Genomic DNA, 25,436 nt, shown 5'->3' with positions numbered 1-25,436 from the left:
ATTATATAAAGCTACTATTGTTATGGGAAGGATACTAAACCAAGTAACCAACCAAGCAGCGTGCTTACAAAAGGAGTTCAAAAACAAAGTTTATTTTTAATCGCAGAAACTTCATAACAAAAGTTATTCAGTAAATACACTGTAGAGAGAATAGGTAAAATATGGAAGCACCAGAAACATTATTGGCACCAACAGGTAACATCAGGTAAATACAGAATGAGATATTTGCACTTTCGGTTATTTAAAGTATATATGCTAAGATTGTATATGTGGCATTTGTGTGGTGTTGTAACTCCAACTTGTAACTGTATGGAGGGAACCTGTAGTGTAAGCTGGTTATGCTTGTGAATTTCAAAAAAACATTAAGCCAAAATAAATGTAAAAAATAATCATCCAAACAGTTACACAGGCTTCGAAAGCGGCACGAGGTGTATGAAACAGAACACACGTGTTAAAACGACAGTTGTTGCCCGGCATGTGAGGATAAACGAGTTACAATCACTTACCAGGTCGTTTAGAATGAGGAGGTCGACTGTTGGTTAATTTCTTTTCCTGCAAAACGATTATATCAACGGCTTACATACATATTGTATATCTGGAGCCATGGCACAGCAGCTGGTGTGTCAATGTCTCTACCCAGGAGGATATAGTTTCAAGTCTCAATGCTGCTATCATTGTGGGGTATGCGGTCTTTAGCAGGACACTTAATCGTAATTGATTACGCAATAATAACTTGCCTGAACAATTGAACCCTTAAGAAGTTAAACCCTAGTGACCAATGGAATTCAGTCCTAGAACAACTGATTTAAGACATTTTAATATGTAATGTTGCCAAGTTCTTACACTCAGCAACAAGGGTGAGGTCTCTTAGCTACAAGAAGCAATTTCTATTCCACTTGGGTAAGGCCAAAATTTGGTGATTCCCCACCCAGGATGCTATCACATGGACCTCATCAAATGACACAAAAAGCACATACACACCTTCCTGTTGTTGATTTGTTTTATTGCTTGTAATATTTGTTGTCGTGGAAGTTCTTGTGTGATTCCCAACTCACTGAGGTCACCGTGTGTCAAAGTAAGGAAGTCATCCATGTTGATTTCTTGCTCCTCAAATATTGGGTGGTAATTTTCAAGGGAGAGTTTCCGTAAAATTCCGCTCAGCTCATCTGGAAAATTTAAGGTATAAAATTTTTGAGGTGTGTGAAGCAAAACATCGGTGTTATAACCAATGTCGTTTGCCCACATGCGAGAATGAATAAGTTAAATTCCTTTATTCAACTCTTAGGCAGGTGTAAGGTGTGTAAAACTGACAACTGTCGTTTCCTTGCCACAAAAGGATATATTCATTAGGTTCATTTTTTCAGACACAATATTCATTCTGTTGCACAGCATCACAAACACATAAATCCTCCCACCTTCCTCACTAAGTGATGGATGAGTGCTAAAAGAAGATCCTTGGCTCCTCACACTCCTCGCGCCTCGGGATCCTTCTGATCTTCGCGACTTTTCCGACCTCTGCCCGCTTTTTGGACTCTGTGGAGGAGTCAGTGTCCTGGAGGAGCTTGTGGACTGCGATGAAGCTACGGATCCAGCTCGACTCGATTTCTTCCGATTCTGGGTTTCATATCGATAAAGAGGTTTCTGCAAAAATATCGACATGAATTTTTTATGTTTTTTAATATTGTTTCAGTTTAACATGTTATCAATAATGAAGATCATATCATTGAAACAAAGAAGGGAACAACTTAACAGCAAAACAACAAATTAAAACGTGCTAAGAATAAAAAGTATGGGAAAGGACATCATTTAAAAAGCATGGCTGGTAAACAATAAGCCACAAAATGCACAAATAATAATGGAGAGAAAATTCTTCCAAAAAAAAACAGTAAACATATTTCCAACAAACTAATTAACACAGCATTTTAGATATAGTTTCCCTCGTGCTACTACCTGTAGTGAAGTAGTCAGTTGTTCAGCAGACATAGCACTTCTCATGCTACCACCCACCACACTACTGGGAGTTGACGACGTATTCTTTCTCTGCTTTCTTTTTGTCATATTCGCAAGTACTGTATCAGAGTGTCGGTCTCCTATAAAATGAAGATCTTTGTAAAGTCCAGAGCCTCAAATTGTTGGCCATTGCCAATACAAAAAGGCCCACCCCACAAAAAGTAATCACCCACAAAGTTAAATCTGCGGTAACTCATAAGCTAGCAGGAGGTGTATTAACACAACACTCAGGTTATATAGACTGTCATTGCCCTGCCACATAATATTCATCCATATACCAACCTGATGTATTATGAGGTTCCTTTACTCCAATTGAAGCATTTCGTTTGTGATTAAAACTCCTCGTAACTGATGTTGCTCCTCCTGACGAATGAGGACTTCCATTAGGTCCATTACCACCGTTGTATCTTCCTGAACTGTTTGGACTCTGCAGGAACTTGAACGGTCTCACTACAACCAAGCTTGCAGAGCTCTGAAATTAATTCGTGTTTATAACTTCTAAATCACGATGATAAAGAAGTGATATGAATAAATGAATGTTACTTGCAATTTTTCTCGGGAGGCAGGGAAACAACAGTCGTTATAACATGAGTGTTTTGTTCCATACACATCATGCCCGCTATCAAGTCACCTTGTATGTAGCCATATTTATATATATGACACAATTAACCAACTGTTACTATAGACTGTTATATTTATTTTGACAATAAAGTTTTGGTAACCACCTCGCCACTGCTGTTTAAGCTGTTAGATATTGAAGTTTTGGAGCTGGACAACTTTCTCTGCGACGACATTGTTTGTTTGTCAACTCCAGTGGCTGACTGGAAGGGGGGGACGACGGGTGAAAACTTCTCCATCGGGAAGTGAGTGGTAGGAGCGCAATGGTTCGCTTGTGCCTGTGAAGGATTAGATGGGAGTTAATGAGGTAGAAACTCTGTCTTATATCTCAAGTGCCATGACTTGCTGTAGGACCTCACCGTCTCGGTATTGGCCAGCTCTGACCTCAAACTAAGGTCCCATGCCATGCTGTAGGACCTCACCCAAATACAATATTAAGGTGGAAACTCAAGTTGAAATTTGACATAAATTACTTATTTATCCTCATGCCGCAGAACAATGACAGTGGGTACAGCATGTGTTCTGTTTCATACACCTCGTTCCCGCTTACGAATTACTGCGTATGTAACATTTTAGGTAATTATTATTTTGGGATTTTTTTAAAATATATAGCTACCAAGTTACTAAATCCATAAGTGACCACTGGGTTGGAGCAATTGCAGTTAACTGTGTTACCCAGGGACATATACGCTCACAATAGTAACAGCGTCTCAATCTCAACAATAACATATAATTGTAAAAATACTCACCATCGCATATGGATCACCGATGGTAACATTGCTCCCTCCATTCGTATCAACTATGAAATGATTAAAGTTAATTTAAGCAACCTTATATACATACACACTAACACAGATATATATACCATTACTGCCAGGCATATTATACTTGTATTTTGGCTTCTTCGACTTAAATAGGATGTAGAAACATCTGTCAGCAAAATTCTTGCCAGAAAAGTCAAAATATTGTATAATTAACATTAGATTAACAAATTATAAAAATAACAGAACATATTAACCCTTATTATTTATGTTTAATTCAAAGGCCAAAATAGTTTGGACTTTGGGTTGCTTTGTAAATAATTTTTAGCAGGTTATATGGTACAAAAATATTCCCTGATGAAGTTTTGTTAGATGGAAGTCGGAAAAACACTATGTTTTTTACACCAGATAAGCTGTTACAAGATTATGTATTAAATATTTTGCCTCACATTTACTATTAGCATCAGGTACTGTATCATCTGGTGCAATAAGTGTTTCGTCAAATGTTGAGGTTTTTGTTTTAAAAGTCCTTGTGAGTTTCATCCCCTTCATTTTCATGGAAACTTTGGACAACCAATTACGTTTTACACCACTCTGGTTTGATGCTGCTAGAAAACAAAGTTGTTTTACGTGTGTGTTGGAATTTTTACAGGGGGCATTTTAGAACTTTGAATGACATATTTATCCTTGCGTTGCAAGGCAACGATAGTCATTATTATACTATGGTGTTTCTGTTTCATACACTTCGTGCCGCTTATGAATTACTCTGTATGTAACCTTGTGGGCAATTTAGAAACATTTGTTATCTTTAAGACAATTAAGAGGAGCAATTACTATTCCATATCTTGAAATTGCACAGTAACGGTTACAATAATTTTTGTAGACCACACTCTACAGATTGTATTATAATATGAGTTACATGGGGTCGTAGATTACATTTACATAGAAACAGTTAAATATCAAAATCAATAGGTAATAGAATTCAGGATCAATGCTATGAAACATGTAACAAACAAAATACAACGAATGGTGTTTTATTAGGATATATTTTATTCACTAACTAGATGTTGGTTTTGTAACTTGTGACTGAGCGCCAGCAAGAAGTGAACCTGACCCCGTGCTCTGCCAAGCTTTGGTTAGTTGTGTAGATTCACATCCACCACCTTCATCATTGCTGTAACCTTGCATTACTTTCTCAGCAAGTAATCGAAACAATGTTGTGTCGTTCAGGTCTGTACAGTTTGTCAATGCAGATATTAGTCGTAAGCAGTGTCAGGTGGTCAGTATATGTATATAAATTTTCATGCAAATTTCTTTTTCAGTTTTTCAATGTAGACAGTGCCAGTGCAGCTTTTATTTTGTTTTAACTTTTTTCCCTGTTATTCCAAATGAACAAGGGATTAAGGGGTGTTTAGTTAGGTCTAGACTTTGCAGTTACATTCCACGATTTGCTTAAAACACAATTGTCATTCAAGATAAGCAGGTAGAATGATCCAGAAATACACGCACACAAAATGTACAGTACAGACCCCAGTAACACTTGAAAAATAGAAGCATAACTTCGTAACATATTTGTGAAAGTTTTTTAAACAGTTATTTAATAAATTAAACTTACTTATTAGCATAGCCATGTCAAATGCAGTAACTCCATTGTGAGCTTGTATCCCAACATTTGCACCTCTTCTTATTAAGTAGATTGCTGCTTGAGTTTTGCTGAGAAGATTAATCATAACTTTGTTTGATAAGTTTACATTGAAATTTTTCATTAAAGTTTTTAACATTCATTACTGCACAACACCACACTGTGAACTATTGTATAAAGCTTACCACATCCTTGCGTGCTAAATTCAATTTAAATCAATTATCTTACTTAATTTAAGCATATTGCCTACAAGCAGTAACCCAGTCAGTAAGTTGTTTGTGGGATATTGACATGTATGGTCATGAGGTAATGTATGTTTTAAATGAACTCCCTCTTTAAAGCATAAAAGTTTTGGTAACAGTGTTGAGCATTGAACCTCGTATCCTTTGGTTACAATGCAAGCACCTAATCAGTGCGCATTGGTATCACACTCAGTATTATCTTTGCCACTGCTGTTTTCATGCACATATTTAGCACTGACTGCGCCACACATATAATTACAACATAAACCACTTTACCCATAATAAGTTGCCTGCATTAATGCTGTCCAACCATTCTCATAATCCCTTGCATCAATATCAGCATTGTAATCCAACAGAAGCTTGATAAGGTTAAGTTGCCCAGTGATGGATGCATACATCAATGGTGTCGCTCCATCAGATGAAGCTTTGTTTGCCTTCCCACCATCTGCTTCTAAAAGGCTGAACACTTTCTGGTAGTCACCTGAAGAATATAAGTGTTTTCCATTGAGAATAAAAGGAATATCCCTCACAGCTATACATAAAAACAATCACCCACAAAGTAATATACTTCGTAATTCGTAAACAAGTACAAGGAGTATGAAACAGAGCACCTGTGTTATAAGGACTGTCGTTTTCTGGCCACGCAAGGACAAAGATGGTTACATTTATTCATTCAATATTAGTTATAACTACACACTACACAGCATATATTGTTTATATTTTACCTTTCTTCACTGCAGCAATGATGCTCTCACCACTCTCAGTAACTGAAAAGTATTTGGTATATAAGCCATGGTGAATATGCTTAACAGCTCACAGTGGAAACGCAACAACTTAAATATTTCTTAGGTTTACTTAAATTACAATATATTTGTCATATGAAATATGAATAAAGTTTAACTTCTACACACCTCTTGCAGGTTTGTCTGTAGTTCTATGATCAAGATACCCCCTCACTTCCTTCATCTCACAGTCAGTAGCAATCTCAAGGGCAGTTTTACCTTGTTTGTTCTTAAAGTTTGGGTTTGCTCCTTTCTCTACAAGCAACTTTGCCATTGGCAGTTGACCTAAGAATGCAACATCACACTTAAAATCTTAACCATGTAAATTCTACACTCTTAAATATATGTACCACTTACTATTTTATTAACAGTGAAATAAATATATTACACAACTGTAAAATTTTAGATTTTTAACTCCTGGAAAGATTCTATGCTTAATGGCATATGTTTCCATGGGCAAGACATTTAACAGACATTGCTCCAACCCAGTAATCACTAATGAGTTGTAGCACCCTGGGTGTTAGAGTAATGATCAACTCTGGCCTAAATCCCAGGAACAATGGCATGACTTGGTGTATGACCTTACCATGTACAACAGAATAGCAGCAATTGAGGTTTCAAAATTTTTGCTTTTAAATTTCACCAACTAAGTACTTGGCAAACAACAAACCAGTCAATGCAGCAATCATCAATGGTGTCCAGTCCGTGAACTTGAAGTATTGGTCTGGGGGAATTCCCTTCTTAAGCAATTTCTTCAGATTATCGTCGCGACCCTGCATTGTAGCGACAGCTAGTGGTGAGGTGAAGTACGGAACGGATTCGGAATCGTCGGCCAAAACATCATGGTTCATGAAGAGTTCAATCATCTGGAAATAAGTGTGTGTTTATTGGTGTGGAGTTAGTAGTGGTAAGGACGAGCAACGAACCACGCAATGGGACCAGAGATTTAGGCAATAGTCGGTTCATTTCATTACTCCGACATTTAGGGTGTTAAGTGTTACAACCCATAAATGATCACTGGGTCGAAGCAATGTCTGCTAAATGTCTTGTTTAAAGCACACATATGACTGCCTGGGATCCTAAACTTTGAAGGATAACATTATATGTTTGGAATACCATACCAGTGTATGCTTTACATTTAGCAAAGTATGCCAAGCTTTTATAGAAGTTAAATATGTGGGTGTTTAAGGTATTAAAAAGTAGACGTAAAACATTCGATCAAGTTTTTTAAAAATCTTGTCATTAATAAAAACAGTTATGTTTATATTTGAACGTGATCTTTCTTGTGTTATAAATTTCTACCCAAATTTTTAGTTAAATACAATAAATCAATTGGAAGTGGTCATTAAACCGCTAACATGCCTTTGTGTGCCCGCCATAAGTTGCAAGTGTTAATGCAGAAATTCCCATAGGAGTGGTCACGTTGATCTTTGCTTTATTGTTTAATAAATAATGGGCAACACTTTCATTTCCATATCGAGCTGCCTGCATTAGAGGTGTCCAACCAAATGAATTAGATCGATCAAGTGACGCACCTAAAATACAACACAGGTTAGGAAATGAACTTGGGTAAGGTTATACAGCAAGCCACGTCATGGGACCTGGTTCATGAAAAGCTCAATCATCTAAATATAAGGGTGTGTTTATTTGTGTGAAGTTAGGAGTGGTGAGGTCCTGACGAACCACACAATGTGACCTGAGATTTAGACCAGAGTTGGCCCAGTAACCCGACATCCAGGGTGCTGACTTTTGGATTGAAACAATGTCTGCTAAGGGTCTTGCTCAAGCACACATATGGCTATCATTAGGGACAACTCAGTTTAGTGGTTAATATACCCTTTTTAAATACATTGGAATCACAACACTTAATAAAAATTTAGTTTAACCTTTTATTAACAGAATCCTAACAACTTCTTCATGACCATTGGCAGCAGCAATATGAAGAAGACTGTTACCATCAGCGTCTGTCGTTTCAACAGATACCTCTGTGTTTTGCTCCAACAAGTGTTGAACCTGTAGACAAAAAGTAGAATTATAAGTATTTTTACAGAAAAAAGAACTCAGATGTGGCGAGATCATACAAAGGTATTATAAACAACTTACTTTATTTGCATCACCGTCCTCCACTGCTTTTAAAAGCGACCAAATGCTTTGAGGAACAGTTATAGAAGAATTGTCCATCGTACATTTAGGCCAGCTTTTCTAAGCAAAAAAACGGCCGGCTTTGATCCTTCGTGTGCTCTTTATAGTCTTACAGTATCCGGGTTCAAAATCCAAATAATAATACACCTACAGTAAACTGTAATAATGAATAATTCAACTTTTAAAACTTACAAAAACAACTTCCAAGGTAACGTAAACAAGTACTGGGAAACCCCCGAAATCGAAAAGAATTTCATAAACACCATAAAAAAACAAAACGATAAATAAATAGCGCAAAGTTTCTCTGCATCTCACTCTATTTAAAATTAAATTCGATTGAAAATGTATTAACATTAAAAAGACTTTTAAATGGTCCTTATATGTCATTTTTTGCTGAAATATAAATGCTACAAGAGCATTTAAAATAGCGCATTTAATCAACATTGCCGTGAACTTTACCCTGTGGGTTGATAATGGCGTTGTACACGTGACCTAAACCAATGAAGGATGTTGGTGACGAAAAGTTTAAACATTGAATAGTTTCATATTTTAAGAACTGCGGAAACAATGTTCGGGCTGCGTGAGTCTGAATTGCATTTCAATATAAATGATTTTGTTTATAGTATGTTTTATATAACTATACATAGTTTAATATTAGCATATTTCTAAATGCTTTTTATAAAGTGAAAATTAAATACTATCTATTTAAATGAAAAATATTACTATATATATATATATATTTGCGTATCTTTTTAAGGGTAGTTTGTTGATTTTAATTTTGTGATCTATCTATCTATATTTCGTCTTTAATTCAATCTACAGTATAAATTTTGCAAAAAAATGCGTTTGTGTTTCTTATATCTGGGCCTATAATCGTCCGTAATATTTACAAGTGTAATTACTTCCGCCAATCGCATTAGACATGTAAAATAATAGCCGAAGTTTTCTCCCTAAATCTGTGCAATTTAAATTATTTTTATGATACGTTCACCCACGCCCATGGTATGGTAATTAACACTGGCAATTTATACATAGAAAAAAACAAACAAACACTGTATTTTAAATTAAAAGTTGTAATTTACAATGTGTTGAAATAACTCTGGTTATACACTCACAACTGCAGGAGTTTTTAAACAAACACAATTAAAAAATAAACAGTATCATTACCCAACTTATGTTTGTTAAACGGGTGGACTTTGTATTCTTCCACATGACACATGAGTGACATGACACATGAGTGACATGAAACATGAGTCATGACACATGAGTGACATGACACATGAGTGACATGACACATGAGTGACATGACACATGGGACAAGTTTAACTGAATAATGAAAGGTTTATCAAGTTAGATAATGAATCTAGGTTTCCACTAGATTGGAAAGAAACATTGAATTTTTATAAAGTTTTTCAAAAACAAATGATACAAAAATTGTTTTGTAAAAATTTATGAAAATTGTGTTTTGCAAAAATTAAAGTTTGTGGTTTCTATGTCAATTTTACCTTAATATGGTAGTTTTAATGTTATAAAAACTTTTTTGTTTATTCATTAAGCATTACAACTATTTATGCTGGTAATTAAAATAAGCATTTGATGCAAACCACATTTTTTCTTGTTTCAAATTAACAGTTACTTTTGTTTTAGGTTTCCGTTATTAATTGAGATCTAAGTTTATTTAGAAATATTCTGTTCTGATATCATGGCAGCCAATAGTGGTGGCGATTCTGACATGGACCAAACACCCAGTGTTGAGAGTCTATCAGCATATGTGGTCAAACTTGTTCCATTGCTACTGGAAGATGCAGAAAGAGCTCCATCCACCTTGTTGGGGAAACTGAAGGAATCTGAGGGTTATGAAACTATGAGAAAGTTTCTAACAGACCCACAAGCACGAGCATTGATGATTGAAAGGTTATCTGTCAAGGGTGGGTCTGTTGTGGCTTTTGTATTTGTGCATCTCTTTTTATTCTTTTTTTGAGCATAAGGAATGTTAGGCAATATTTTGTTCTCTTACAGCCAGGCACGTCGTGTTTTTAGGGTTCTACAACCCAGTAGTGACCACTGGGATTTGAGCAATGTCTCTCAAATGTCTTGCACAAGGACTTTAATGCCTATTGCCACCAGTATCTAACTTGATGTCCTTTGAATACAATGCAAACACTTTACAGTGGTGCCTTACCACTTGTATGATTAATATTACTAGTACGACTCTCCTGCCGCTTCATGTTTTCTTGTCTGTTAACACCTTTGTTAATTTGAATGATCATTAATTTTTGCCCTTCCACAGAGGATGATGCAGATATCGAGGAAATGGAAGCAAACTACAGTTTATCAATTGATGTTCATTACAGCAGTGGTAAAGCATCGGGGTGGGTTGTATGAAGTTTGTTAAAACATTGGTTACAGTATTTTTTGTAAGAATAATGCTATGATCTGCGAAATGTTTTTCTCATGATTTTGAAATTCTTTGTTTTATTCCTGAAATATTATGTTAGTGTTAAGCACATGGTTTTGCTGCATATATGCTTTAAGTACCAGTAATATATTGTAGGTGTATTTCATATTTTTCTTAAACTTTTGTTTAAGAAAAACATTAACCATTTGTAAATAATAAGTTCTTAGTAAGAAAACACATGTATGTAGGTTGGCTTTGATCAAGAGAGGGGTAATGATGGAAGGTGGGAAAAGTTTATCCTCACGGTTGCATGCGGTTACATTAACTGAAGATTCTCCGTATGAAACACTACATTCACTTGTCAGTTGTGCATTTGCTCCTTTCTTTAAATCCTACATCAGGGAAAGTGGAAAGATAGATCGGTATGTTATTACCATGTTTTGTTACTCTTGCTATCAGGGATTATGTAATAGTATATAGACTTTGTATCTCCTAGTATAAAAATGTACATTTAGTCTGTATTTCGGTTATTTTTATGTTTAGTTTTACATAAGCCTTATGAATTACTCTGTATGTAACCTTGTGGGCAATTTAGAAACATTTGTTATCTTTAAGACAATTAAGAGGAGCAATTACTATTCCATATCTTGAAATTGCACAGTAACGGTTACAATATAATTTTTGTAGACTACACTCTACAGATTGTATTATAGTATGAGTTACATGGGGTCGTAGATTACATAGAAACAGTTAAATATCAAAATCAATAGTTAATAGAATTCAGGATTAAGTGCTATGAAACACATTACAAACAAAATCAAGTCCAACCAATAGTGTTTTATAGGATATATTTTATTCACTAACTTGATGTTGGTTTTGTAACTTGTGACTGAGCCCCAGCGAGAAGGGAACCTGACCCCGTGCTCTGCCAAGCTTTGGTTAGTTGTGTAGATTCACATCCACCACCTTCATCATTGCTGTAACCTTGCATTACTTTCTCAGCAAGTAATCGGAACAATGTTGTGTCGTTCAGGTCTGTAGAGTTTGTCAATGTAGATATTAGTCATAAGCAGTGTCAGGTGGTCAGTATATATATATACATTTTCATGCAAATTTCTTTTTCAGTTTTTCAATGTAGACAGTGCCAGTGCAGCTTTTATTTTGTTTTAACTTTTTTCCCTGTTATTCCAAATGAACAAGGGATTAAGGGTTGTTTAGTTAGGTCTAGACTTTGCAGTTACATTCCACGATTTGCTTAAAACACAATTGTCATTCAAGATAAGCAGGTAGTATGATCCAGAAATACACGCACACAAAATGTACAGTACAGACCCCCAGTAACACTTGAAAAATAGAAGCAGAACTTCCTAACATATTTGTGAAAGTTTTTTAAACAGTTATTCATTAAATTAAACTCACTTATTAGCATAGCCATGTCAAATGCAGTAAACCCATTATGAGCTTGTATCCCAACATTTGCACCTCTTCTTATCAAGTAGATTGCTGCTTGAGTTTTGCTGAGAAGATTAATCATACTTTTGGTTGAATAGGTTTACATTCAGTTTAAGATTAAAGTTTTTAACATTCATTACTACACAACACCACACTGTGAACTATTGTATAAAGCTTACCACATCCTTGCGTGCTAAATTCAATTTAAATCAATTATCTTACTTAATTTAAGCATATTGCCTACAAGCAGTAACGCAGTCAGTAAGTTGTTTGTGGGATATTGACATGCATGGTCATTAGGTCCTATATGTTTTAAATGAATTCCCTCTTTAATGTGAATGTCTATACTATATTATGTCTAAGTGGGTAAGGTCTTACAACATGGCTTGTTATAAGGCCGGAGATTTATGTCAAAGTTGACTCATTACCCTGACAAACCATTAGTGGCCACTGGGTTGGAGAAAGACTGCTAAGAACAAATGTGTATATCAGTATTGGTAATAGTGTCGAACATTGAACCTCGCATCCTTCGATTACAAAACTACTGAGCATTGGCACCTATCTTTGCCACTGCTGTTTTCATGCACATATTTAGCACTGACTGTGCCACACATATAATTACAACATAAACCACTTTACCCATAATAAGTTGCCTGCATTAATGCTGTCCAACCATTCTCATAATCCCTTGCATCAATATCGGCATTGTAATCCAACAGTAGCTTGATAAGGTTAAGTTGCCCAGTGATGGATGCATACATCAATGGTGTCGCTCCATCAGATGAAGCTTTGTTTGCCTTCCCACCATCTGCTTCTAAAAGGCTGAACACTTTCTGGTAGTCACCTGAAGAATATAAGTGTTTTCTATTGAGGTTAAGAAGAATATCCCCCACAGCCATACATAAAAACAATCACCCACAAAGTAATATACTTTGTAATTCGTAAACAAGTACAAGGAGTATGAAACAGAGCACCTGTGTTATAAGGACTGTCGTTTTCTGGCCACGCGAGGACAAAGATGGTTACATTTATTCATTCAATATTAGTTATAACTACACACTACACAGCATAAATTGTTTATGTTTTACCTTTCTTTACAGCAGCAATGATGCTCTCACCACTCTCAGTAACTGAAAAGTATATGATATATAAGTTATGGTGAATATATTCAACAGCTCAAAGTGGAAAAGCAACAATTTTACAAACAAAACTAATATTGTGTTACTTCTGTTACCAGGCATAATGTGAATAATCTTTTAGCGGCTCATCTGGTATGAAAAATGTCTGCCAGTTGAAACGAAATACACTACTTTTTATACCAAATAAGCTGCTGAAATATTATTTAGGTTTATAATGCATTATATTTGTAATATGAATAAAGTTTAACTTCCACACACCTCTTGCAGGCTTGTCTGTAGTTCTATGATCAAGATACCCCCTCACTTCCTTCATCTCGCAGTCAGTAGCAATCTCAAGGGCAGTTTTACCTTGTTTGTTCTTAAAGTTGGGGTTCGCTCCTTTCTCTACAAGCAACTTTGCCATTGGTAATTGACCTAAGAATGCAACATCACACTTAAAATCTTAACTATGTAAATTCTACACTCTTAAATATATGTACCACTTACTATTTTATTAACAGTAAAATAAATATATTACACAACTGTAAAATTTTAGATTTTTAACTCCCGTAAAGATTCTTAATGGCATATGTTTCCATGGGCAAGACATTTAACAGACATTGCTCCAACCCAGTAATCACTAATGAGTTGTAGCACCCTGGGTGTTAGAGTAATGATCAACTCTGGCCTAAATCCCAGGAACAATGGCATGACTTGGTGTATGACCTTACCATGTACAACAGAATAGCAGCAATTGAGGTTTCAAAATTTTTGCTTTTAAATTTCACCAACTAAGTACTTGGCAAACAACAAACCAGTCAATGCAGCAATCATCAATGGTGTCCAGTCCGTGAACTTGAAGTATTGGTCTGGGGGAATTCCCTTCTTAAGCAATTTCTTCAGATTATCGTCGCGACCCTGCATTGTAGCGACAGCTAGTGGTGAGGTGAAGTACGGAACGGATTCGGAATCGTCGGCCAAAACATCATGGTTCATGAAGAGTTCAATCATCTGGAAATAAGTGTGTGTTTATTGGTGTGGAGTTAGTAGTGGTAAGGACGAGCAACGAACCACGCAATGGGACCAGAGATTTAGGCAATAGTCAGTTCATTTCATTACTCCGACATTTAGGGTGTTAAGTGTTACAACCCATAAATGATCACTGGGTCGAAGCAATGTCTGCTAAATGTCTTGTTTAAAGCACACATATGACTGCCTGGGATCCTAAACTTTGAAGGATGACATTATATGTTTGGAATACCATACCAGTGTATGCTTTACATTTAGCAAAGTAGGCCAAGCTTGTATAGAAGTTAAATATGTGCGTGTTTAAGGTATTAAAAAGTAGACGTAAAACATTCGATCAAGTTTTTTAAAAATCTTGTCATTAATAAAAACAGTTATGTTTATATTTGAACGTGATCTTTCTTGTGTTATAAATTTCTACCCAAATTTTTAGTTAAATACAATAAATCAATTGGAAGTGGCCATTAAACTGCTAACATGCCTTTGTGTGCCCGCCATAAGTTGCAAGTGTTAATGCAGAAATTCCCATAGGAGTGGTCACGTTGATCTTTGCTTTATTGTTTAATAAATAGTGGGCAACACTTTCATTTCCATATCGAGCTGCCTGCATTAGAGGTGTCCAACCAAATGAATTAGATCGATCAAGTGACGCACCTGAAATACAACACAGGTTAGGAAATGAACTTGGGTAAGGTTATACAGCAAGCCACGTCATGGGACCTGGTTCATGAAAAGCTCAATCATCTAAATATAAGGGTGTGTTTATTTGTGTGAAGTTAGGAGTGGTGAGGTCCTGACGAACCACACAATGTGACCTGAGATTTAGACCAGAGTTGGCCCAGTAACCCGACATCCAGGGTGCTGACTTTTGGGTTGAAGCAATGTCTGCTAAGGGTCTTGTTCAAGCACACATATGGCTATCATAAGGGACAACTCAGTTTAGTGGTTTATATACCCTTTTTAAATACATTGGAATCACAACACTTAATAAAAACTCAATTTAACCTTTTATTAACAGAATCCTAACAACTTCTTCATGACCATTGGCAGCAGCAATATGAAGAAGACTGTTACCATCAGCGTCTGTCGTTTCAACAGATACCTCTGTGTTTTGCTCCAACAAGTGTTGAACCTGTAGACAAAAAGTAGAATTATGAGTATTTTTACAGAAAAAAAGAACTCAGATGTGGCCAGAACATACAAAGAAATTATAAACAACTTACTTTATTTGCATCACCGTCCTCCACTGCTTTTAAAAGCGACCAAATGCTTTGAGGAACAGTTATAGAAGAATTGTCCATCGTACATTTAGGCCAGCTTTTCTAAGCAAAAAAACGGCCGGCTTTGATCCTTCGTGTGCTCTTTATAGTCTTACAGTATCCGGGTTCAAAATCCAAATAATAATACACCTACAGTAAACTGTAATAATGAATAATTCAACTTTTAAAACTTACAAAAACAACTTCCAAGGTAACGTAAACAAGTACTGGGAAACCCCCGAAATCGAAAAGAATTTCATAAACACCACAAAAAAACAAAACGGTAAATTAATAGCGCAAAGTTTCTCTGCATCTCACTCTATTTAAAATTAAATTCGATTGAAAATGTATTAACATTAAAAAGACTTTTAAATGGTCCTTATATGGCATTTTTTGCTGAGATATAAATGCTACAAGAGCATTTAAAATAGCGTATTTAATCAACATTGCCGTGAACTTTACCCTGTGGGTTGATAATGGCGTTGTACACGTGACCTAAACCAATGAAGGATGTTGGTGACGAAAAGTTTAAACATTGAATAGTTTCATATTTTAAGAACTGCGGAAACAATGTTCGGGCTGCGTGAGTCTGAATTGCATTTCAATATAAATGATTTTGTTTATAGTATGTTTTATATAACTATACATAGTTTAATATTAGCATATTTCTAAATGCTTTTTATAAAGTGAAAATTAAATACTATCTATTTAAATGAAAAATATTACTATATATATATATTTGCGTATCTTTTTAAGGGTAGTTTGTTGATTTTAATTTTGTGATCTATCTATCTATATTTCGTCTTTAATTCAATCTACAGTATAAATTTTGCAAAAAAATGCGTTTGTGTTTCTTATATCTGGGCCTATAATCGTCTGTAATATTTACAAGTGTAATTACTTCCGCCAATCGCATTAGACATGTAAAATAATAGCCGAAGTTTTCTCCCTAAATCTGTGCAGTTTAAATTATTTTTATGATTCGTTCACCCACGCCCATGGTATGGTAATTAACACTGGCAATTTATACATAGAAAAAACAAACAAACACTGTATTTTAAATTAAAAGTTGTAATTTACAATGTGTTGAAATAACTCTGGTTATTCACTCACAACTGCAGGAGTTTTTAAACAAACACAATTAAAAAATAAACAGTATCATTACCCAACCTATGTTTATTAAACGGGTGGACTTTGTATTCTTCCACATGACACATGAGTGACATGACACATGAGTGACATGACACATGAGTGACATGACACATGAGTGACCTGACACATGGGACAAGTTTAAATGAATAATGAAAGGTTTATTAAAGTTAGATAATGAATCTAGGTTTCCACTAGATTGGAAAGAAACATGGTTTTTTTATAAAGTTTTTTAAAAACAAATGATACAAAAATTGTTTTGTAAAAATTTATGAAAATTGTGTTTTGCAAAAATTAAAGTTTGTGGTTTCTATGTCAATTTTACTTTATTAAGGTAGTTTTAATGTTATAAAAAACTATTTTGTTTATTCATTAAGCATTACAACTATTTATGCTGGTAATTAAAATGTACAGCATATAAAAAAGACCAGTTAGTTGCAAACCCTCGTTTTTTTCCCTTTAAAATGAATTAATACTTACTATTGTTTTAGGTTTCCGTTATTAATTGAGATCTAAGTTTATTTAGAAATTTTCTGTTCTGATATCATGGCAGCCAATAGTGGTGGCGATTCTGACATGGACCAAACACCCAGTGTTGAGAGTCTATCAGCATATGTGGTCAAACTTGTTCCATTGCTACTGGAAGATGCAGAAAGAGCTCCATCCACATTGTTGGGGAAACTGAAGGAATGTGAGAGTTATGAAACTATGAGAAAGTTTCTAACAGACCCACAAGCACGAGCATTGATGATTGAAAGGTTATCTGTCAAGGGTGGGTCTGTTGTGGCTTTTGTATTTGTGCATCTCTTTTTATTCTTTTTTTGAGCATAAGGAATGTTAGGCAATATTTTGTTCTCTTACAGCCAGGCACGCCGTGTTTTTAGGGTTCTACAACCCAGTAGTGACCACTGGGATTTGAGCAATGTCTCTCAAATGTCTTGCACAAGGACTTTAATGCCTATTGCCACCAGTATCTAACTTGATGTCCTTTGAATACAATGCAAACACTTTACAGTGGTGCCTTACCACTTGTATGATTAATATTACTAGTACGGCTCTCCTGCCGCTTCATGTTTTCTTGTCTGTTAACACCTTTGTTAATTTGAATGATCAATAATCTTTTGCCCTTCCACAGAGGATGATGCAGATATCGAGGAAATGGAAGCAAACTACAGTTTATCAATTGATGTTCATTACAGCAGTGGTAAAGCATCGGGGTGGGTTGTATGGACTTTGTTATAACATTGGTTACAGTATTTTTTGTAAGAATAATACAAAATATTAATGCTATGATCTGCGAAATGTTTTTCTCATGATTTTGAAATTCTTTGTTTTATTCCTGAAATATTGTGTTAGTGTTAAGCACATGGTTTTGCTGCATATGTGCTTTAAGTACCAGTAATATATTGTAGGTGTATTTCATATTTTTCTTAAACTTTTGTTTAAGAAAAACATTTACCATTTGTAAATAATAAGTTCTTAGTAAGAAAACACATGTATGTAGGTTGGCTTTGATCAAGAGAGGGGTAATGATGGAGGGTGGGAAAAGTTTATCCTCACAGTTGCATGCGGTTACATTAACTGAAGATTCTCCGTATGAAACACTACATTCACTTGTCAGTTGTGCATTTGCTCCTTTCTTTAAATCCTACATCAGGGAAAGTGGAAAGATAGATCGGTATGTTATTACCATGTTTTGTTACTCTTGCTATCAGGGATTATGTAATAGTATATAGACTTTGTATCTCCTAGTATAAAAATGTGGATTTAGTCTGTATTTCGGTTATTTTTATGTTTAGTTTTACATAAGCCTTTTCCTATTTTTTAAAAATCTGTACAACTTATGCCAAATGCGAATTGTTTTTTTGTATTAAAGTCCGTTAAAACATTGAAGCCAGTTACTGCAGCACCATGGCACATGTTTTGATGAATAAATGACATGTATAAACATTATATATACATGGAGTAAAACGCATTTCGTCACTAGATGATAAGTAACTAAATTTAATTTTTTTTTAAAAAAACAATGTGTTAATTTATTTTCTACAGCGAGGGCGACAAAATGGCTCCATCTGTGGAAAAGAAGATTGCTGAACTTGAGATGGGTTTGCTTCACTTGCAACAAAACATTGATATTCCCGAAATCTCACTTGTGGTTCACCCTACTGTTAGTAACGCTGTGAAGAAAGCTAAAACAGAGGGGCGTCGTCCGTTGGTTCAAGACTTTGGGGATAAAGTTGATGATTCGACTTACCTCAATACGTTGCAAAATGGTGTGAACAGGTGGATACGTGAAATACAGAAGGTTGGTTGGCAAGTTTGTTACATTTAAAGTTAATTGGGTATAAAAATGCAAAATACACACATTTTCCCTTTTTTATATATATATATATATTATAGGCCTAATGCATTAAAAACAATTTTTTTTTAGTCTGTATGAACAATATTTATCAAACACTTATATCTAGAAAAGATTGTAGAATGAAGAATATGTATTCTGTATTTTTCTACTTATATATGTTTTTGTAGTTTTGTTTACTTGCCTATAATGGCTATTGTAGTTTTTGTGTGTATTCTATAGTTTAAATATTTGCAGTTAGATGTCAGTTACCCAGTAATGGAACACTGCTGTGCTGGGAAATTGGCTCAGATGTTTAATTTACACCAATGATATAACCAATAAAGTTCGGACAATTTGAGTGTTTTGTTTAAAGTTACAATGAATCAGTTAATATTTAAAGTTATAAAAAATCGGTTAATAAATTTGGTATGCCAAATACAAACCAATTATATTGTGCCTATAAAGGCTTAAGAATCGTTTAAAATACATTTCACAATAGGCACCGAACCTGGGGTGTCAGGGTGGGCAGGCCTACCCTTAAATATTCCACACCGCATTAATTTGTACAAATCAGAACCATAAGTTTGATTTGTTCCATAAAAATGTGCATCTTTTCTAACTATCACTGCCTCTCCTGCATTTAAGTTTAGCGCCTATGACTGAAGGTTTTACACAAACATGTATTATATATATATATATACATTTCCATTTACTGTTGTTCTTATCAGGTTACAAAGTTGGATCGCGACCCATCATCAGGAACAGCAATGCAGGAGATAAGCTTCTGGTTGAATTTAGAAAGAGCTTTGTTGAGAATCCAGGAAATTCGTGAATCGCCAGAAATATCAATCTCGCTTGATATACTTAAACATGGGAAGAGGTTTCATGCGACTGTTAGTTTTGATACTGACACAGGTGAAGCTTTGGAATATTAAACATCGTTTTACTATTTGATTTAGTGCATAGGTGCCTAACATAGGTATGCCTATTCTGTCAATGCTGGTTGCTTACTCAATGTGGAATATGTTATGATTCCCCATGTGAATAGTCACAGTACACACATAAATTAATGTTATTGCTTCAATTAAACAAGGGTTATTGGTTATGATTCAAAGACCAACCTGGTTTTCTAAAAGATAGTTGTCCATGATTAAGTGTTGGAACTTTTTTTGCATAAATGATTCAAATTAGTAATGTGCTGAACGCTGGAGATTTAATTTTACACACAGGAAAGCGTGCACAAAAGACAATACAAAAACTGTGCATACTATCAAAAAATGTAACTCAAAATAAATTTTCTTAAAAGCAATATGTTTAGTACAAAAATGTGTGCATAAACTACTAAAATTTGTAACTCAGAATGGGTGGAATTAATTTCCTAAAGGGTGTGCATGACTGCTTGCTGTAGGCTGTAGGCTTAATACTCTATGCAATTTCTCCTGAAAAATTAATGAGATGTTTAAATAATTAATGAAGGTTTGAAGCAAGCATTGGATAAAGTAAACGACTACAATCCACTTATGAAGGATTTTCCTCTCAATGATTTGCTATCTGCTACTGAACTTCATAAAATAAGACAAGTATGATGCATTGGTATTAGGTTTAAAGAAATGAATGAATGTAACGTATTTATTTTGGTGTACGTTAGCGGGGAAAATGCAGTTGTTAAAACACAAGTGTTCTGCCTATACACCCCGTGCTTATGTATGACTTACTACCTATGTAGCTTTGTTTGTAATTATTTATTTTCTAATTTTTTTGGTATGCATGACACTGTAGACAACCCATGAAGGGGTCTGAACATAACATTTTTTTCAGGCATTAATTGGCATCTTTACCCACATGAGGAAAATCCGTAACTGTCAATACTATCCGATTCAACGTGCATTGAGTTTGATTGAAGCAATATCAAGGGATTTGATGATTCAGTTATTCAAGGTATTAATATCTTAATGGTAAATATGGTGGGGAATGATCTGAGGTTCAATAAACCACTTACCTAATATTTGTATTGCAAGTCAACTGGAAAAGTTATAAAGTGTACCAATTACCATGTGTGTAACTTTGTGGATAGGCCTATGTGATATTTTTTCTGTTGCCTATTTGGACAACACATTAATGGCCACTGGGTTGCACTTGCAGCAATGACTGATTTATTGCCCAAGGACCCACAATGATAGCAGTAGACTATAATATATTTTTTCATCTTTTAATAATATTAATATTTACCAAATGCATCTCCCAGGTTCTCGGCAACCAACGCTTGATGCATATTTCGTTCGATGAGTTCGAAAAAGTCATGATCGCAACATTCGATGTCTTTGCTACATGGGATGACGAATATGAAAAACTTCAGGTAATTTTAAGCCAACTATTATTTAGTTTTAAACCAGTATTTACCACTTTTTAACAGTGCTTTTTAAACTTTTTGTTACATTCATTTAGTAGTTTTCGATTGAGAAAAAGTTTATATACTTGAGGTTCGAGGTATAGACGCCAATTGTTTATAAATGTAGGGAAAAAGAGATAGAAACTTTTTCCAAATATATTTTTATTTATCACACATAATAACATTTGTATTTTCGCTCTTCTTTTAAGAATTTTGCTAATGGTGATTTATGCTCTGCACTAAGTATCCAACATTTCGTTCCAGGGTTTACTGCGAGACATCTCCAAGAAGAGGAGAGATGAACACAAGAAGATGACGTGGAGATTAAGTCCAGCGCACAAGAAGATTCAAGCTAGGTGACTGATATTTTTGGTCTTTGACTGTGGCGAAGTGGTTAGGAGCTTGCATTGTAACCAAAGGATACAAAGTTCAATGTTCGACACTGCTACCAATACTGATGATAGGCGTATGTGTCCTTAGAGACTTAGTTCACTTTGCTCTAAATGGGTTCTAACACCCTGTGTGCCAGGGTCAGTGGCCAAATTTAGCAGAGATCTCAGTTCCCTTGATGTGTCATGCTGTATGGCCTCACCCACGTAGAATAGAGGGTAGAAAATATGAGCTGCAATATTTTGTTATTGCCAATTCCTTTTTTTTTTGCCAAATCTATCAAAAAAGTTATATCTCCTGAACAAGAGATAAAAACAATGATAAATAGTTTATAATGTTCATTTTACACAAGGTTGGATCAAATGCGCAAGTTCCGTCGTCAGCATGAACAACTAAGGAACGTCATCCTTCGTGTTTTGCGTCCACAACAAAACGCTTCATCTGAAAACAACGATGCTGCCAAGAAGGTGCGTTTTAAACTGGTTGGTATTTACCTGTAAGAAAATTTTCTGATTTTTGCGAATAAAACCGTTTGAAAGTTGCAATACTGAATCAGTTTTTCTGTTGTCCATGTTCTCCTGAAAACCCCCTCTTAAGCTGTAAAACAACTGATGTTTATTGTTTAGATGACATTATCATTGGTTGAAACAAACGAAGCGAATGCGATCGATGAAGTGAACCTTGCTTATGATAATGTTAAGCAGATAGATTGTTTGGATGTGGCTAAAGAAGGTAACATAGGATATTGTGGTGCCATATGGCATTTTGTGGTGTTAAACTATGTATATATATTCAATTTATTAATAAAATCTAGTATAGCTTTTTTTTACGTCATTCGCAGTACATATTGTCTTTTTGATGTAATGTTTCATTCTTAATGTTTTACAGTTGTTTATATCCTAATATTTACAAGTTTGGTTTACTTTATTATCCTATAAGGAATTTTAGTTATGTAAAGAAGTTTTAGCATATTTTTATCCTTTGAGTAATTTTAAGTTTTTAACTTTTATTAGTTTAAACTTGTATATGTTTTTCCAATTTAAATTTTATCGTATCAAAGGAATTGAGATCTGGGATGAAGCAATACGTAGATACAATGAAAGGATTGACCGAGTGGAGACTCGCATCACAGCAAGACTTAGAGATCAGCTTGGTATCGCAAAGAACGCGAATGAGATGTTCAGAATATTCTCACGGTGGGTTGGAATTTAAATTCTTAATTTGTGTTCTTCAATTCTGTGCAGTGTTTCCTAACCTTCTGCAGCTGCCCATATGTATATATACTTACTTTGTGCTTTTCTTATTCAATATCCTACAGTATTTCTTGTTTTTTTTGTCGCCACGCAAGACGACTATTAAGCACAAATTGCCTTTGCTGCTTAATTCTTAGAGTTGTTTTAAAATACTTTTTAAAATGCCTTTTTTAAACCACTTTAGTTAGTGACCCAACGCGATGAATTAGCAGCCACTTTTAGGTCACAACCCAGAGGTTAAATATATCATACCACATACTTGTATATACCACACTGTACCATAATGTGTTGTTGTTTAGGTTCAATGCGTTATTTGTTCGACCTCATATTCGAGGGGCAATCAGGGAGTACCAGACCCAGCTGATTCAAAGGGTAAATATTAACACACTTATTTTTTTGTAGATTACTGTGCATAGAGTTAGGAATATTATGCAGGGGTCCAGGGGCAAACTATCGCCTAAATAATGTCGCCAACCCAAGCCTATCTCGAGTCTGATAGCGTGCCACACTGTAGGAACTCACCCGCATTAAATACAGTAAACAATCTTGTCAGATAAGGCAAAAGATCTGTCTAGAATTCGGACTCAAACATTGTCATTTTAATTAAATATTCTTTAATTTGTTTATCTGGTATAAAGCATTGTGTATTTTTTTTTCTCTGTCATCCACCAACATTTTCTCTGTCATCCACCAAGAAAATGTATGTTTTTATACCAGGTAAACCTCTAAAAGATTACTTACAATATTTACATTATGCCTGGTCGCATAGGTAACAGAATATTATTTAATTTACTTAACATCTGGTTCCAGGTGAAGGATGATATTGAAACTCTTCATGAGAAGTTTAAACATCAGTACATTGGGAGCAAAGAGGAAGTGATGTCGAAGAGCCGAGATCTTCCCCCAGTAGCCGGGTCCATTATATGGGCGCGACAGATCGAACGACAGCTTTCAGCTTACATGAAGAGAGTGGAAGATGTCCTAGGGAAAGGTGTGGTTTGTAATATTTGTTGTTTTAATTTATTGTATGCGGGAAAGGTTCTTTTAAAGGTCAGGATTTAAGCCAGATTTTGCCCATTGCCCCAACACCCAAGGATTTATAACAGATTTTGCTTTTTTACCCCAAACTCCCACGCCACTTATGACTAGATGTATATGTTCTTCTTACCTATTTTAAGTCGTTTATGTGGCCAATGTGGCGATTTGGCCAGTGTTATGCAAAAATCTTTTTGTATGTAAGTGTTTATGGCTGTTCATTTAAAAAAACAGAAGTGAGCACAAGATTTATATATTTGGTTCCCACCTCTCTTTATTAAGGTTGGGAGAATCATGTTGAAGGACAAAAGTTGAAACAAGATGGCGACAATTTCCGTAATAAGTTGGACACAAAACCTATATTTGATGACTGGGTGCAAAAGGTAACTTAGTTTGCTTATGAATTGGTGAAATCATCAATAAATGTCACTTATTAAATCTCTAATATGTGACAGGAATTCCAATATGTTCGATCTATGTTGTGTTTTATGTTTCTTGTGCCCTTTATTAGCCTTTAATAACATCATAAATAAAGCTGGATTAAACAATTAGTTGCCACAATCTGTAAATATAACTGTGGTTTGAATATAAGTACCTATGACGTGTCTCGCTGTAGAGCTACACCCACATAGAATAAAATACTATATTGTTATCACATCTTCTGCATTTTTATTGATAAACTTCAATATATTGTATGATCCCAGGTCACCCAACGTAACATATCAGTAAGTGGTCACATATTTGTCATTGAATCAACAAGAGCTACGAGGCTGGCCAGAGATGACGGACTAAAGCTGCTCAAACTTAAAGTTAACTTCCAGGTATTTTTCTTAGACTGATTTGCCTTTTTAACTGTATGTGGTTAGGATCTGATTGTCAGTTTGTTATTATGACTAGTCCACAGCCGTGGCTTAGTTGTTAGGCGCTTGCATTGTAACCGAAGGATACAGGGTTCAAAGCTCGGTACTGATTGGTGTATGTTCTTGAGCAGAAAATTACATGAACAGAAATTGCTACAACCCAATCGTCACTAATGGGTTTTTCTTAGATAAGTTAGCCCAAAATAAGTTTCTATACTTACCTATAACACAGAGACATTCAATATCTTTTGCAGTTAACAAATGTTTGATTGAAAGTCATAATCATAAATAGTTTAATACATTTTCAATGCTATAACAGCCAGAAATAATAACATTGGCGAAAGAAGTTCGAAACATGAAGTGGTTGGGCTTCCGTGTTCCGCTGTCTATTGTCAACAAAGCTCATCAGGTTTGTGGTTTGATGAAACTTAATGGGAACACGTGTGTGTGTGTGAAAGCTCGATATTTTTTAGATTGTTTTGGGAAAAAATCTATAATGATGTTATTAAAATGTAGTTTAAATCTTTTAAGTAAAACCCGGGGTGACATTGTTAAACAAAGTGTAGCTA

The 25,436-nt window shown here is 35.1% G+C and overlaps 3 protein-coding genes across 6 annotated transcripts in view; 2 read left to right on the top strand and 1 right to left on the bottom strand.

Moving 5' to 3' along the window:
• Window positions 1-76: 76 nt before the first annotated feature.
• LOC149737476 (ankyrin repeat and SAM domain-containing protein 6-like) lies at window positions 77-15,666 on the bottom strand. Of its 4 annotated transcripts, none has more exons than XM_089875538.1 (18): window positions 15,415-15,666; window positions 15,197-15,323; window positions 14,673-14,845; window positions 13,981-14,176; window positions 13,445-13,600; window positions 13,136-13,177; window positions 12,687-12,891; window positions 12,015-12,112; window positions 11,460-11,630; window positions 3,839-3,994; window positions 3,378-3,427; window positions 2,736-2,906; window positions 2,293-2,482; window positions 1,951-2,090; window positions 1,416-1,641; window positions 982-1,166; window positions 507-552; window positions 77-320 (listed from the first exon to the last, which is right to left on the bottom strand). In XM_089875538.1, exons 1-18 carry the CDS (start codon window positions 15,490-15,492, stop codon window positions 256-258), a joined length of 2,475 nt encoding a protein of 824 aa, XP_089731664.1. In that variant the 5' UTR covers window positions 15,493-15,666; the 3' UTR covers window positions 77-255. The 4 variants fall into 4 exon arrangements, with proteins under 4 accessions (XP_089731664.1, XP_089731662.1, XP_089731663.1 ...); XM_089875536.1 differs by having other exon boundaries at window positions 3,839-3,997; window positions 15,415-15,665; XM_089875537.1 differs by lacking the exons at window positions 11,460-11,630; window positions 12,015-12,112; window positions 12,687-12,891; ... (4 more) ...; window positions 15,197-15,323; window positions 15,415-15,666 and adding exons at window positions 4,451-4,621; window positions 5,005-5,102; window positions 5,550-5,754; ... (4 more) ...; window positions 7,942-8,068; window positions 8,159-8,413 and having other exon boundaries at window positions 3,839-3,997.
• On the top strand, window positions 9,163-13,451 carry LOC149737477 (cytoplasmic dynein 1 heavy chain 1-like). The gene is made up of 4 exons (XM_089874300.1): window positions 9,163-10,125; window positions 10,488-10,569; window positions 10,844-11,017; window positions 13,148-13,451. Exons 1-4 carry the CDS (start codon window positions 9,900-9,902, stop codon window positions 13,179-13,181), a joined length of 516 nt encoding a protein of 171 aa, XP_089730426.1. The 5' UTR covers window positions 9,163-9,899; the 3' UTR covers window positions 13,182-13,451.
• A 1,408-nt stretch (window positions 15,667-17,074) lies between the features above and the next one.
• LOC149737475 (cytoplasmic dynein 1 heavy chain 1-like) overlaps window positions 17,075-25,436 on the top strand; it is a 56,015-nt gene continuing 47,653 nt past the window's right edge. The window contains exons 1-17 of the mRNA XM_089875526.1: window positions 17,075-17,371; window positions 17,735-17,816; window positions 18,104-18,277; window positions 18,649-18,904; window positions 19,669-19,855; window positions 20,417-20,520; window positions 20,759-20,878; window positions 21,186-21,296; window positions 21,594-21,685; window positions 22,072-22,186; window positions 22,346-22,451; window positions 22,780-22,915; window positions 23,272-23,344; window positions 23,783-23,963; window positions 24,290-24,390; window positions 24,712-24,828; window positions 25,187-25,276. Of these exons, the coding sequence (XP_089731652.1) occupies window positions 17,146-17,371; window positions 17,735-17,816; window positions 18,104-18,277; window positions 18,649-18,904; window positions 19,669-19,855; window positions 20,417-20,520; window positions 20,759-20,878; window positions 21,186-21,296; window positions 21,594-21,685; window positions 22,072-22,186; window positions 22,346-22,451; window positions 22,780-22,915; window positions 23,272-23,344; window positions 23,783-23,963; window positions 24,290-24,390; window positions 24,712-24,828; window positions 25,187-25,276 (2,271 nt within the window). The 5' untranslated portion in view covers window positions 17,075-17,145. The remainder of the gene's footprint in view (window positions 17,372-17,734; window positions 17,817-18,103; window positions 18,278-18,648; window positions 18,905-19,668; window positions 19,856-20,416; window positions 20,521-20,758; window positions 20,879-21,185; window positions 21,297-21,593; window positions 21,686-22,071; window positions 22,187-22,345; window positions 22,452-22,779; window positions 22,916-23,271; window positions 23,345-23,782; window positions 23,964-24,289; window positions 24,391-24,711; window positions 24,829-25,186; window positions 25,277-25,436) is intronic.

Source organism: Ciona robusta, chromosome 3 (genome assembly GCF_009617815.1).
Source record: "Ciona robusta chromosome 3, ASM961781v2".
NCBI lineage: Eukaryota > Metazoa > Chordata > Ascidiacea > Phlebobranchia > Cionidae > Ciona > Ciona robusta.
The sequence above is the reverse complement of the archived record's forward strand: the minus strand, read 5'-3'. Positions and strand labels throughout refer to the sequence as shown.